This window comes from Oncorhynchus kisutch, linkage group LG10 (genome assembly GCF_002021735.2).
Source record: "Oncorhynchus kisutch isolate 150728-3 linkage group LG10, Okis_V2, whole genome shotgun sequence".
NCBI classification, from domain to species: domain Eukaryota; kingdom Metazoa; phylum Chordata; class Actinopteri; order Salmoniformes; family Salmonidae; genus Oncorhynchus; species Oncorhynchus kisutch.
This window is the reverse complement of record NC_034183.2, coordinates 26,488,026-26,502,797: the sequence shown is the minus strand read 5'-3', so window position 1 is coordinate 26,502,797 and position 14,772 is coordinate 26,488,026. Positions and strand designations below refer to the sequence as shown.

The 14,772-nt window shown below is 40.5% G+C and overlaps 1 protein-coding gene across 6 annotated transcripts; it reads left to right on the top strand.

The window, feature by feature from the left end:
• Positions 1-1,991: 1,991 nt before the first annotated feature.
• On the top strand, positions 1,992-13,936 carry LOC109897962 (zinc finger matrin-type protein 3-like). Of its 6 annotated transcripts, none has more exons than XM_020492664.2 (6): positions 1,992-2,161; positions 4,752-5,155; positions 7,257-7,397; positions 7,694-7,863; positions 8,188-8,288; positions 9,533-13,936. In XM_020492664.2, exons 1-6 carry the CDS (start codon positions 2,044-2,046, stop codon positions 9,565-9,567), a joined length of 969 nt encoding a protein of 322 aa, XP_020348253.1. In that variant the 5' UTR covers positions 1,992-2,043; the 3' UTR covers positions 9,568-13,936. The 6 variants fall into 6 exon arrangements, with proteins under 6 accessions (XP_020348253.1, XP_031689264.1, XP_020348252.1 ...); XM_031833404.1 differs by having other exon boundaries at positions 8,402-13,936; XM_020492663.2 differs by having other exon boundaries at positions 9,508-12,340.
• Positions 13,937-14,772: the final 836 nt, after the last annotated feature.

Sequence of the window (14,772 nt, the reverse complement as noted above, 5' to 3'; positions counted from 1 at the left end):
TTTATCCGCAACAAGTCAATTTGATAGAAACCCAACTCTAATGGGAAAATTCACTTTTTTTTGTTGTTGTTGCAGATTCTAGACTATTCACATGAAAATCTGTCGCCAATTGGATGGAAATCTAGCTATAGATAGCCTAAAGACCGGCAAATTGCTAATCTAGTGTCACTTTGATGATGCCTGCACATCATGGTTCACCAGCAGCCCAAACATCTAAAAGAATAAACTACAGACCAACCAAAACAAGCTTGTAAGTACTGTACTTAAATTCTGCCCTTATACTCATCTGGAGGTCGAGCATTTTTTTAAATCTATAATGTGTCTGTATCTACAGTATGTAAATGTATTCATGGCAAAAATAGGGACCACAATGGAAATAAATCCCTGATTTATTTTGCAATCCCGGTCACTTAAAAATGTACTGTGTGTGTATATATGTATTATTATTATTATTTTTTTTACTTCAAACTGTGCAGCTGGCCATTTGATGAATATAAAGAGACATCTGTTACAAAACACCAAACAGTTGAATGACATTCAGAGATTGTCAAACCAAGTCTTCGAATTGGGTAAACCTACATTGGATGGTCTGCATTATCTTGAGTGTCGAGATTGACATAATTTATTGTGTTGTTGAAAACGCAAACGATGATACTGAAGTGCCTGAAGTAGGTATGCTTTGTTTATTGGTTGCGTGGTGCATTGGCACAGAAACATGTTGGTGGAAAAATTAATTCGTTGCATATATTTTATATAATAAGAAATATGGCATCAAAATGTAGAAAATTTGATTAGCATTGTCTGCAGCCGGCTGTGAGCATAGTGTAAAGAAACAGGCAGGGATAGTACCCTCAACCAAAGATTTTTATAACTAAAAGATAGACCATAGCCTGTCGTTTTCAATGGGAACAAATAAATCACAGTGGGCAGAACAAGCAAGGAAGGTGGGCAGAGCCAAGCACGAGCTAGCGAGATCCTATTAGCCTGTTCTAGAATACATCTGCATATTTCCGTTAGGGAACGCCTGCACTGTGAAGTGCGCGTGTGTAATAACTCAATTCACCTTTGCACTTCTGAACAACATGATTTGTAAAAACGTTAGTAAAGGGCAAAGTCTATAAAACTTAGTCAACTCTATTCAAAACAGATTCTAGCTTTGGGAACAGCAAACGGTATTGAGATCAAATGTTTTATCAATGAGAAAATTAGCAGAATGCCTGCCAAAATCCATCTGCTTTCATCCTTTCCAACTGCTGGCCACTGGGCTTCCTCTCACTACATAATTTTGTAGTGAGTCGAAATGCCAAGCGGATGTTTCACATTTATACATCCGGTGAAGTATCTGTCTATTTTTTCTATAACCATCCAGCCCATAGCCCTGCGTGGCATTGACCATGCCACAAAAACATGTTTAAGTAGCAAAATCAATATCCACGTTTATAAACACAGGGTCGCTACTGTTATTGATATTTGTGGTCGTAAACATTATTTTGAGTTAATTCTATGAGGAGGGGTGCAAATTTATTTTACAGTACAAGGGGAGGGTCATGTGAAAATATTTTTCACGTTGGGGGATGCCTTTTTTTCATGACACCTCGAACTGTCCCTAAACTAGTCGAGTTCATAATTTCCCTGGTTTAGTCAAGATCAAATCACATACCACCTTAATACTGAGTATAAAGAGTTATCACTCGATTTTTCAAGACCAAGTCCTATACTACCCTAATACTGAGTATAAATGTAGTGCGTTAGCGCTGGGGTGACCATGAATTTCCAAATGTCGGATAGCTTGAATGCAGTAAATGGACTGTACCAACAAGAGAACAACACACGCATAAAGCATATTTTTCAAAGACTCGCCTTTACCAAATGTTTTAAATGTGTGGTTATCATGTTTGGGGTTTATTATGAAAGGCTTTACTAAAATGTAGCCAATGTAAAAAGAATAGTGTATAACTCTGAAAACACACCCCTCCTCTTCCCCAGTGAAAGTAGCTTGCTGGGTTCTCACGTCTAAACTGGTTCGAAGTTGGCCAGGATGCAATGATGGCGTTACATGTCAAGAATAGAGATGCTTCTTATTATCAAAGTGCCGATTATTACGGAAATTCGGTGCCTTTAAACTATCGGAATAACAGACATTATTTCGCCCGGTTACCAGGTAGGAAAAGGGTCGCATTCATTGCTGTCAGTAGCCGTGACACTGCGAATGGATGGATGCATGCAGCCTCAGCTAAAATGTAACCAGTGCAATTTTCTGATTTAAGAGGGTGTAAACATGTTGGTATTATACTGTATGTTAGTGTACAGCTTAGTGTACAGCTATAAAACATTTTTGTCGAGGTTGAGCCTTCCCATTAATTTGAAGAGATTAGACCAACAGTCATGTTGAAATTAAATCAGTAATCAGAGGTTGCTGATCAATTCAACCCAAAATATATGTCAACAAAAATGTGTTGATTTGCTGTATCCACAGCACCATCACTGTTCCTCATTCTCTTTCAGTGCAGGTGTGATGTGGTGGATTGGTGTTTCATGTAAAATCAGCTAAAGTAATAATGGTCAGACCGGTGGGTGTAGAATGACATGATGGTCCCCTTGTTTAGGGGGAGGACCACGTTTTTGACAGTCTCGGTTCCCAACTCTTGAAATCTGTCTACTCTTGTCATGGCACAAGCTCATTGACACACCATGGTGTAGTGTACATTATTCACATGATGATAATGGTGTTGATAATGATTATTATGAATAACAGCTTGGGTCTGGACTTGAGTTTACCTTGTTCTATATTCTCTTAAGTGGTTAAACCTGTTTATATAGCATATTTTGCAACATCATCTTTCAAGACCTAATTGTATTGAGTTGGTCTATTCAGTCTGCTGTAATCAGATGAAATGGCATTGTCCACTAAAATAGGTTGAAAGAGCTGAGTCTGGCAGGTCACATCCCTGGAGATGTTATAAATGCTTGATAAGCAACTTCATTTTGTACTATACCCTGATTTCATATAGCTTTATTGGTAAACATTAGTATTGACAGATTTGATCATTCAGTCTTGTTTTATGACAGCCTCCAAGCTGCCCCCCAATCTTAGCCTATAGTCTTCGTGTCAACTATCGCTCACTTGAACTGGCAATAATGAGTCCTTTCAGACTGCTAACTCAATAGCCTAACTGCTGTGTTGCCATCTCTAACTAGGCTAACTAATGGGTACGTTTAAGAGGCAATTAATCTGTTATCTGCATGACCGAGTGTTAACAAAATACCATAGGTCTCAGGGTCTTTCAACACATCTCCATGCTAAAACCATGTCTATCGTGAGACTTTGCAATGCATTTAACATTTCGCAAATCAAATCAAATTTTATTGGTGACATACACATGGTTAGCAGATATTAATGCGAGTGTAGCAAAGTGCTTGTCAGAGTAAGAGGACTGTAATTCTCTAATTAAAATATGAAGTTCTTATGAGTTCCCTTCAACCTTTCTCCATTCAAAGACTAGTCATGCACTTGATTCCACTGCATGAGGCATACACTTTTCACTCCATAATTGATGTGGCAGAGGTGACAGTATAAAAGGCATGAAATAACTATAAGTATGTGACAAACACCTCTCACTGTGAAGGGCTATTCAACTTTTGGAGGTTCTTGGTTATTTTTTTTTCTGTACAGATACCAAATGATAGAATTAGAACCCTCTCCTTTAAAACCCCCAAATACTTTTCTTATTAAGCTAATTCGCTCCAACACAGAGACCCAAGGCCATCCCTCATGATACATGGCCAATGACTACTATGCTCATTAATATCCCAGGACTTGCATTTTACTTGAGATCCCAGTGTTATGTCTCAGGAGGAGTGTTTTATACCCAAGATTAAAAAATATTACTTTTACTTTGACCTTGGGCTATGACAATGTAGGTTCCTGACTATTTTGGGGATTAGGCTATATTCTCCAATGAGCATGTGATTCAGGTTTGTCTCCTTGTTACTCTGCATGAGGAAAGCAGTTTACAGTATACTGGACCGCAAGGCTAAGCAGATTAGCAGTTTGGTTTCTACTTCATTGAAAAACCCAGAAAACATGTATATGTATATTTTTTGTATATGTATATTTTCTTGGAAAAAAGATGTCACACTCATATTTGAGAATTTTCAGGTGTTTGGATTACATTATGTTATTTATCAGAATAACATTGATGTATACAGTGGGCCTAGTATTGCCGGGAAAATAATTTTGTTTGTTATCGGAAAGTTCCATTTCAAGCATGCCATTCACTTGGTGTCACTGCATGGCTGCTGGAATCAAAAACATCCCACACTGTTATTGGGTCTCCAATCTGAGTTGATGCAGCAGAAACATCAGACATGAGCACAGCCACTGACCCATCCCCCACATCAACCCTTATGCAGAAAAAATGTGGCCACACATGATTGCCTGAAATGTATCCAGTCAAGCAGGCAATAGTCTGTTTGAATCAGCACCAGATCAAGAGATGATTGAGGAACTTATTTTCGCAAGGAGCAGAGCCCATGCTTGACTGCAGGGGAAGTGTAATATTCACAATGACTGCTGGACTGTGAAACCCACCATTGTTCTATTTGTTAGTGTCAGTTTCACTAGGGAGAAATGAACACAGTTGATGACTGTAGTTCTTGCTTCCTCCCAATGTTATACAGCCATTACATGGCTATAATAAGTGTAGAATCTAGTCTAATACATACTTTGCCATCATTGCATTGGCCCTCAGGACCAGAGTCTATGCTGACGCCTTCAATGAGCCTTTTTGGCCAGCAACAGCCGTTGTTCCAGCCAATGCCTTCTACACATACCCTTGGACCCCCTCCACAGACCCTCAGGCCGTCTACACCAGTGGTAGTGGCCCCGGACCCCCTCCTTTTCCCCCTCTACAGCCCTCTGTCTGCCAAACCACCCGCTCACCTCCAGCTGATGCAGGGCCCCCCCTGCCCTGTCCCCTGCCCTGTCCCACCTCCAACTGCCCAGGTGGCCCTCAGCACCAAGCCCCAGGAGGAAGAGGCTCAGATTGGGGCCACAGACCAGGACGCTACCTTGGATGAGCTGTGTAAGCCTCTGTACTGCAAACTGTGCAACGTCACCCTCAACTCTGCCCAGCAGGCACAGGCCCACTACCAGGTGAGCTGATTTACTGTACATGTAGCTTGTACCCTAATCTCGTCCACCAGAGATTAGGGTACATGTGGTAGCAATTGGGCCTGGGGACAAGCTTACTTGTAGGCCTACCCCAACACATATATTTTTATGGCAGAAAATGTTTCTCAATGATGTCAACTACACTGTGTGTACAAAGCATTAGGAACACCTGCTCTTTCCATGACATTGAGTGACCAGGTGAATCCAGGTGAAAGTTATGATCCCTTTGATGTCACTCAAATCGACTTCAATCAGTGTAGATGAGACCATTGAGACATGGATTGTCTATGTGTTCCATTCAAAGTGTGAATGGGCAAGATAAAAGATTTAAGTGCCTTTGAACGGGTATGGTAGTAGGTGCCAGGCGCACCGGTTTGAGTGTGTCAAGAACTGCAAAGATGCTGGGTTTTTCACGCTCAACAGTTTCCCGTGTTTTTCAAGAATGGTCCACCACCTAAAAGACATCCAGCCAACTTGACACAACTGTAGAAAGCATTGGAGTCAACATGGGCCAGCATTCCTGTGGAACGCTTTCAACACCCTGTAGAGTCCATGCCCTGACAAATTGAGTCTGTTCTGAGGGCAAAGGGGGGTGCAACTCAATATTAGGAAGGTGTTCCTAATGTTTTGTACACTTAGTGTATTGCTGCTGATGAGTCTCTGATCCACCTCCACGTAGACGACACCATTCTGTATACTTCTAGCCCTTCTTTGGACACTGTGTTAACAACCCTCCAGACGAGCTTCAATGTCATACAACTCACCTTCCGTGGCCTCCAACTGCTCTTAAATACAAGTAAAACTAAATGCATGCTCTTCAACCGATCGCTGCCTGCACCTGCCCGCCCGTCCAGCATCACTACTCTGCACGGTTCTGACTTAGAATATGTGGACAACTACAAATACGTAGGTGTCTGGTTAGACTGTAAACTCTCCTTCCAGACTCACATTAAGCATCTCCAATCCAAAGTTAAATCTAGAATTGGCTTCCTATTTCGCAACAAAGCATCCTTGACACATGCTGCCAAACATACCCTCGTAAAACTGCCCATCCTACCGATCCTCGACTTCGGCGATGTCATTTCCAAAATAGACTCCAACACCCTACTCAGCAAATTGGATGCAGTCTATCACAATGCCATCCGTTTTGTCACCAAATATACTACCCACCACTGCGACCTGTACGCTCTTGTTGGCTGGCCCTCGCTTCATACTCGTCGCCAAACCGACTGGCTCCAGGTCATCTACAAGACCCTGCTAGGTAAAGTCCCCCTTATCTCAGCTCGCTGGTCACCATAGCAGCACCCACCTGTAGCACGCACTCCAGCAGGTATATCTCTCTGGTCACCCCCAAAGCCAATTCCTCCTCTGGCTGCCTCTCCTTCCAGTTCTCTGCTGCCAATGACTAGAACGAACTACAGAAATCTCTGAAACTGGAAACACATCTCCCTCACTAGCTTTAAGCACCAGCTGTCAGAGCAGCTTACTGCACCTGTACATAGCCCATCTATAATTTAGCCCAACAACTCCCTCTTCCCCTACTGTATTTATTTATTTTGCTCCTTTGCACCCCATTATTTATATTTCTACTTTACACATTCTTCCACTGCAAATCTACCATTCCAGTGTTTTACTTGCTATATTCTATTTACTTCGCCACCATGGCCTTATTTTGCCTTTACCTCCCTTATCTCACCTCATTTGCTCACATTGTATATAGACTTATTTTCTACTGTATTATTGACTGTATGTTTGTTTTACTCCATGTGTAACTCTGTGTTATTGTATGTGTCGAACTGCTTTGCTTTATCTTGGCCAGGTCGCAATTGTAAATAAGAACTTGTTCTCAACTTGCCTACCTGGTTAAATAAAGGTGAAATAAAAATAAAATAAAGAAAAAATGTTTGTTTGTTGGGCATGTCAGTCATCACTGTTATCCCCTCATAAATGTAAGTAGAACAAGGAATGCTTAACCCTTGCGCTCACTGATGATGCAATGATTTGGTTTATGACACTATGACAATGACGATGAGTGGACTGAACTGTGGCTGTGGGATTGAATCATACATTGTCTCTTCTCCAGGGTAAAAACCACAGTAAGAAGCTGAGAAATTTTTATGCAGGCAGCCAGCAGCTGCCTGCCATCAGGATTCCAGAGGTAATAGAACCAGTTTCCCAGCAACCCCTCACGACTCCACCAACTGAGAGTACAACTCCAAAACAGGTAACGCTTGGCATTGGCACAAGGAATGTGTTTTTGTTCAGCAAAATATAATACTGTATGAGCAAGTATAAGGCCTGTGCATTTTCCGCACATTCACTGTTTGGATCTCTGTTGTTGATCTAGAGAACTGCAATCAAATAGAATCTCCTCATTAGAAACATCCATGATGGTTTGTAGAAAACTGTCAGCACTGAAGTTTTTAACTCTTTTGATATGTAGCGTTGGAACTGGCAAGAGTGTCATTTTGGCTGGTGAAAGAGCCCTTTGTATAAACTCACTCATTGTTTTTTGTTCAGCCGGTGTCATTTAACGGTGCCAGCAGGGTGATCTTAGCCACGGAGAACGACTACTGCAAGCTGTGTGACGCCTCGTTCAGCTCACCTGCCGTGGCTCAGGCGCACTACCAGGGCAAGAACCATGCCAAGAGACTGCGGCTGGCTGAGGCCCAGCAGAGCAGTAGCATCATGTGAGTGGGTGTTTCTACTGCCTCCCCACCTACCACCAGGAAGACAAACAACAGATGCAATGTGCACATGGCCATTAAACCAACCATACTTAACACAGAAATCCTGCCCCTTCAGCCATGCCCTGTTATATGAAATGCAATCCAGATTATGTTTCAATGCTTCCATTTAAAGAAAAATGCAAAAGCATTTGAAAGATGCATTCCATTATGTTGTCCATCATAGTGGCTATTATTGTTAGATATTTAAGGACTGTTAGGTTTATAAACTGCACATGGGTTACTCTAAAGACTTGCTCTCAGTAACGTGATCTATACATTTTTCAGAGAGTCAACTGAGTGTGTCCAGAGGCGTCCGAAGAAAGAGGGGAGCGAGTACAAGTTGATCAAGAACCGCAGGACCTCACAGGTGCCTCCTGCCATGCCAGGTACAGCACACTGAACCAAAGACATACCAGTAATAAAGTATGACCAAACAGCAAATAACTTTTAACAATATATAAGGAAAAATGTGTTGTTGTTCCACAATTTTGATGTACAGATCAGATGTAAGTAAAGTAAGTAAGCCTTGGACAAGTAAGCCTTGTCAGAGCCAGAACGGCCCATAACGATCAGATGAATTCAGGGATGTTCATAGTCTTCTTCAGAAGGTACAGTATATGTTTGAGGGTAGATGTGGTTGCCCATTTCCTTTTCATTGATACCAATGAAGCCTTTGACGGCTGGTGAATGAGACTGATATGCATGTGAATATGTATATGTATATCACATGTCCAGGCAGCAAGCAGGTGGAGGCTATTGTTTTTTGCTCCATGGTCGTAGCAGCAGTGAATACCCCTCTCTCATCACCACCTTTACCAGGGAAATGTCGTAGGAAAGTTGAGGGGGTGGCCGAGGCTGAGGCTGGTTAGTCACTGTGAACTCACTAAGCACAGGCCCTCACTAAGCACAGCAACCAACAGCCACTCTGCTGATCCACAGACACAGCCTACTCAGGTGGCAGGTGTCCATCAGACAGAGCCCTCACAGTCCACTGTTCATCCCCGTACCACTCTCCGAAGAGTCGCGAAATGTACATTTATACACAATTGTGCATGTGTGAAATCGGACAAATATAAACTCCCACCAATTGTTTTTAATTATTATTATCCACCCCCAACCTCCCACCACCCCACTCCACATACTCTGCACCATGGCCTTCTCCCCTTGGATCATAGGACACAACTGCACCCACTCGCTTCCCTTCCCTCAGGGCTCAGAGACTTTGCTGATTTAATTCCAGAAATAGAACAGTCTCTCGCTGAGAAATGTGCTTTGTCTGTCAGAATTACTCTGCAAGGGTCCGTGATGGTTGCCTCCAGCCATACACACAGATACAGCAGAGCATCTATTTTCTGACCAACATACAGTACATCTCCCTTCTTCTAATGTGGGACACATGTGTATTTCTTCTTGTAACATTCATATGGCCATGGCAGTGGAAAGCTCATCCTATGCACAGCCAGCCTTCCATCCCCATGCAGTGCCTGGCATCTATCTGCCACTTCCATCTTTTCACACAGTGTTCACTGGTGAGCAGCAGCTCAACACTCACTCCATCACTCACTCTCCATCATTATGGTGTGTATGTCTTGATGTGTGACCCAGCCCCCTACTACAACCCCCGGCCCAGGCAGAGGATCCCCAGAGACCTGGCCATGTGTGTGACGCCCAGCGGCCAGTTCTACTGCTCCATGTGCAATTCTGGGGCCAGCGAGGAGTCCAACTTCCGCCTTCACCTGGAGAGTAAGCAGCACAAGAGCAAGGTGTCGGAGCAGCGCTACCGCAGCGAGATGGAGAATCTGGGCTACACTTAGGAGTTCAGCGCCACAGCACAGGGGAGGAGAGGGGAATGGGGGGGGGGGATTCACACTGAATTTTGCCAATAGTATAGAAAGAACCCGCCAGGCTGTGGGGTATTGGGGAAGTTTATCTCACAATCGGTTTCCTTTCCCCAGTTTAAACCCTGTTATTACTTGAGTTTGAGTAGCTGAACATTGCTATGTGTAGTAGAGGAAAGATAAGTTCTATTACAGGCTTCTACCAGCCCAGGTGAATGTACTGTGATTGCGATGACAATTATTAAGTAATGGGTATTTTTTTCAATTGTAAAAAATCTGACTGACTGTTCTCTTTCCTCATGTGTGTTTACATGGGTTTGGTATGACTCCAAGCATCTTGGACATGCCAGTCAACTCAACCTCTGGTCCTGGTCCCTTATTATTTTGGGATGATATTAAAGCTAGCTGCTGTAAGCGCTTGACTTCCCTATGGGAGGTGTGCTTTTCGAAGAGCAGAGTAACTCAGGAGAATATAGAGCAGGACTAGATTTAATTGGGGGGATTTAGGGTTACTTCCACATGACCTCAACTTTGTTTAATTTAGAGAAAGGGGAATTTAGACTGTTCAAAGCCCAATTTGTTCAGAGGAGGAACACAAAGTTTGAGTTCTTATTCCTATATATCTACCCCTTAATCCAATGCATGTGTACAAGTAAATCTAGGCATTCATTGTCTGGTGCTTTTTTTTTTCAGTCACAGAAAAATGATCGATCGTTAACAGTGTGTTCTCTCTGGCTCTCAGATTATGTGTTTTTCTGTGTCATAAATGCTCTTGTAACCTATTTTAAAATGGCCTTTTTTGTAGTTCTAGTCAGACCATGGTTTATTTGTTTTAATTTAACAATGCCTTTTGATTTATAAGATTTACTATGTATTGTTTTCTCTTTATGAGTGTTTGTTTTTACAGACAATTAGCCAGAGAAAATATCTACTGTTATCTAATGTAGGGGGGAGCTTCATGTGCAACATCACTTTATTTGTATACACTTGATTATACTTTCATATTTCACTGTATAAATTATGTTTGTGCAATGTACATGTGTGCATGATATTATCAGAATATAAATATATTTAAGTATTCATAATATGCTACTAGTGGGAGTGGAGGAACTAGGCCAGTTCGAGAGAGACAGAGAAGGGACCATTATATTGGGCACAAGGTAGTGTATGGGAAGGAGTATTGCTCTTGTTATAGAGAAGTGGGTGGAGTTTCATACTGATTGATTGATTGAATTTGTTAGATAATTAAAAGTAGCAGGCTTCTCCAGCCGGAGACAACATTACACTATTACAGGATTTGCTTTAATTATTGTTATTTGTTCTATAAGTTCTATTGATGTGTATCGATCTGATTTGTATCAAATGTTTACAGAGAGTGGTCTAAAGGGAAGTCGATCACATTTAATGTTGGATCCATCCACATGTTGCCCGTTCCTTAAACCTAATTTGTCTTGGCCTACTGGAACTCTCCCAGAAATCTCATCTCCACTTTTTTTCAAGCTGTTTTAATACATATTCAGTGCTTCTCAACATTCATTTTGTGATGGACTGCACCCAGGGCTATGATTTTCTTTGAAACCACTCATTAAATGGGATACATTGATTATGTTACACATTAACTGATCTATATTGTTCAGATTAACCACCCAGAGCAAATAAGCTATTTCTATCTGGGCCTAGCACAGCAGTGGAATTAACCACTTTCATAATGATATGTAACATACCCCTTAAAAGGGGAGTGTGTATCTCACAGAGTATACAGTGTGGATCTGAGTGCAATTCATTAGTCCAATGTTAGTGGTCATCCTACTCGATGCCCTATTTCTGTTTAAGTAAGTGGAGTTGTGTTTGACTGCTGCTACACATCCATCCATGCTAGTTTTATGGCTGTGGCTGTGCAGTCTGTGCTCTGTCCTCTGAGGCATTAGGCAGGAGCCATTCCTTGCTGGGAGTAGAGTAGTGCTGCAGCAGCACATCTGTTTGCCGCTCTATCAGGGAGTGTGACCTGGCATGGGAACAGGCCCTACCCCAGGGAGATCCTCACAGGCACAACAAACACTATCCAATGGACCTATCTGTGTACTCAGGTCATTGTTGATTTCCTACTCTCCTCTCCTCCAACAAGATATCATTGTCCGCTATGCATCATGGCTGGCTCTGAGTTTGGCTCTCTTCATCTTTTGTTCAGAAATATAATTTCTCAAAGACAGATGGGTTTATAAATGTTGAATGAAGTGAACTATATCTAGGGATAAGGGATGAAAATAAGGGATAGCTGCAGTGCCTTTGTAATGTCACACAATCACATTTGATCTCATGGCTGCCTTCTGCACAAACATGATTCTCAAGAACAATCAACTCCATTTCCATTGGAGGCAGAAATATTGCCTCTGGTGCAATATTGCAAATGTGGGATCCAAAGATCCCAATTAAATTGAATTGACTTCCCTTTAGAGAAAATAATTCTATAATGTCTTGAATGTACGTATATTTGAAGAATAACAGAATGACAACAGTTGTTTTTGAAACAATTGGAACACCTATTTTGTTCATGGTATAATATTGACTAACTATTTAATTAAAAAATGTTATACATGTTATTTATCTGGATGTATTGAGTTGGGAAACTGGGTTGGGGATTGGGAGTTGCATGGGGCGAGTGGCAGTGTGTGTGTGAGAGAGAATGTGTGTATGGACACATTGTATGACAGGGTCATCTGACAAACTTGTGTTTCCCGTTAATATGGTGGTCTACAGATTATGCTCCCAGACATAAATACTGCTCTAATACTCAGCGTTGATCAAAATAAGGCATCTCTAGTGAAATGTTAATCTTGATTAGTAGACAGTATGTATGGCAAAATATGACCCTAAAATATCTTAGTTTTTTATCCCCCTTTACTGCTCAGATAAACTATGGCAAATGTTATGTTTTCTGAGTGGATGACTGAAAGGAGTTTAGGATGATTTTATAGGAGACGTTGCTTTCTAAATGTTGTGTAGTTCTAAAATATGATGAATCAGTTGTTTTGGGATCATAATGGTAATCCATTTTTTACCTAGTAACTACTTTGCTCTATTCTGATTGGTTTGTCAATTGTTGGAGGATAACAGGAAGTAATTATGTTATATGTTATGTTATATGCATGGTAGCAAGTTAGGAGAATTTACACAGCAGTTTAGGAGAATTAACATAGCAGGTTATGAGACTGTGGTTAAAGTTAGGAAAAGGGCAAGGCTTAACACAAATGCTATCCTAAACTTCTACGAAAATCACTTTTGTATTGAAGTGGTGCGAAAAGAGTGTGACCCGGCTGCTGTAACCTGCTGTAACCCTTCATATATACACTCCCCTACTTATTTATTTGAACAATGATGCTAAAACATAGAAATTAATGGTAAATAATGCATTGCGTCATTTTGTAGTCACTTTTATTGTAATTAATAATATAAAATGTTTCTGAACACTTGTACATTAATGTTGATACTACCATGATTACGGATAATCCTGAATGAATCGTGACTAATGATGAGTGCTTAACTTACAAACTTACAAAAATCATTGTTCAGGGGGTATGATATTTATGCCTCTGTAACTTTCTCATTCATCCTTATTTATGATTCAGTCATGATTATCTGTAATCATGGTCGCATCCACATTAATGTACAAGTGTTCAGATTTATTTTGTTGCTGTTTTATAGCTAATCTCATGCTATTTTACACATTCTGCCATGAGGCTGAGAGATAATTTAGCTTTTTTAGAGTTCAGGGATTCTTGAAAGTGGGGACAAACCATGTAAAGGAACAACCCCCCCTCCCCCACCCCCCCAAAAATAAAAAATAATAATCTAACTGGATTTATGTCAACTTTGATGACACATCATAAAAGCAATTAAATGTTTACAATTATTGTCCAACAAGTGTTTAAAGGCCTTGATTGTTTAATTATAACATTATATTATTCAAATATTTAATACAACTCTCCAAACTGTTTTTTGTTTTGTTTAAAAGCATTAATGCTCCAGGGGAAATTTGTTTGCATTTTGGCATGTTTTTTCTAGATTTAGAACTTAAAACTACATTTATAAAGCAAACATTAGACTATCCTTAAGGGCTAGCACAGCAAATACTAAAAATACATATGTTTTTAGAACAGTGATAAAAAAAAAAGAATATTTATCAAAAAGTATCTATTTTAATTGGGTTGACAAGCCACTGGCAGAGTAGACAACAGATTCTCAAAACAGGCATTTTTTTTGTAAAATATGTAAAATAATTAATTTGAAAATCACCAATTAAATCATAATCATACCATCAGACCTTTCAGCACTCTGACGGAGTGGACGTTATACAAAAATCTGACTGAGTTTATATTTTAGGTAGATGACAATATGAAGCACATTGCGTTGCATTCCATGTCTGAAATGTGCTGTATAAATAAAGCTTGATTGGATTTGACAAAGATGACATTTTCTGCTTCATTCAAGTGGAATACACAGTAGCAATTTGGTTTTTCCTCAGTTTCTTTATGACTCTAAAACCTTAACTAAATGTATCTTAATCTATCAGGCAGATGGAGTTGACAGTTTTGGTTGTGACCATTGTGATTCCAATATTGTGAGTGGTCTTGTTGCACTACATGTAAGGACATGAATAAGGACATGAATAAGTGGTCCTTGTGGTATAGCTGACCCTGCTCATTCCTGATTCATTTAGGATTTTAGACAAGTCTGACGGAGTTGACCAAATCTCCGGACAAATCTTTTAGGAATCACAGTTTTGAGAGAAATATTCTTTACAGTCACAGAGGGTTATTGCAAGAAACTATACTGAACAAAAATGTAAACGCAACTTGTAAAGTGTTGGTCCTATGTTTTGTGAGCTGAAATAAAAGATCCCAAGAATGTTCCATACACACAAAAAAAAAGCTTATTTCTCTCAAATTGTGTACATACATTTGTTTACATCCCTGTTAGTGAGTATATCTCCTTTGCCAATATAATCCATCCACCTGAGCGGCGTGGCATATCA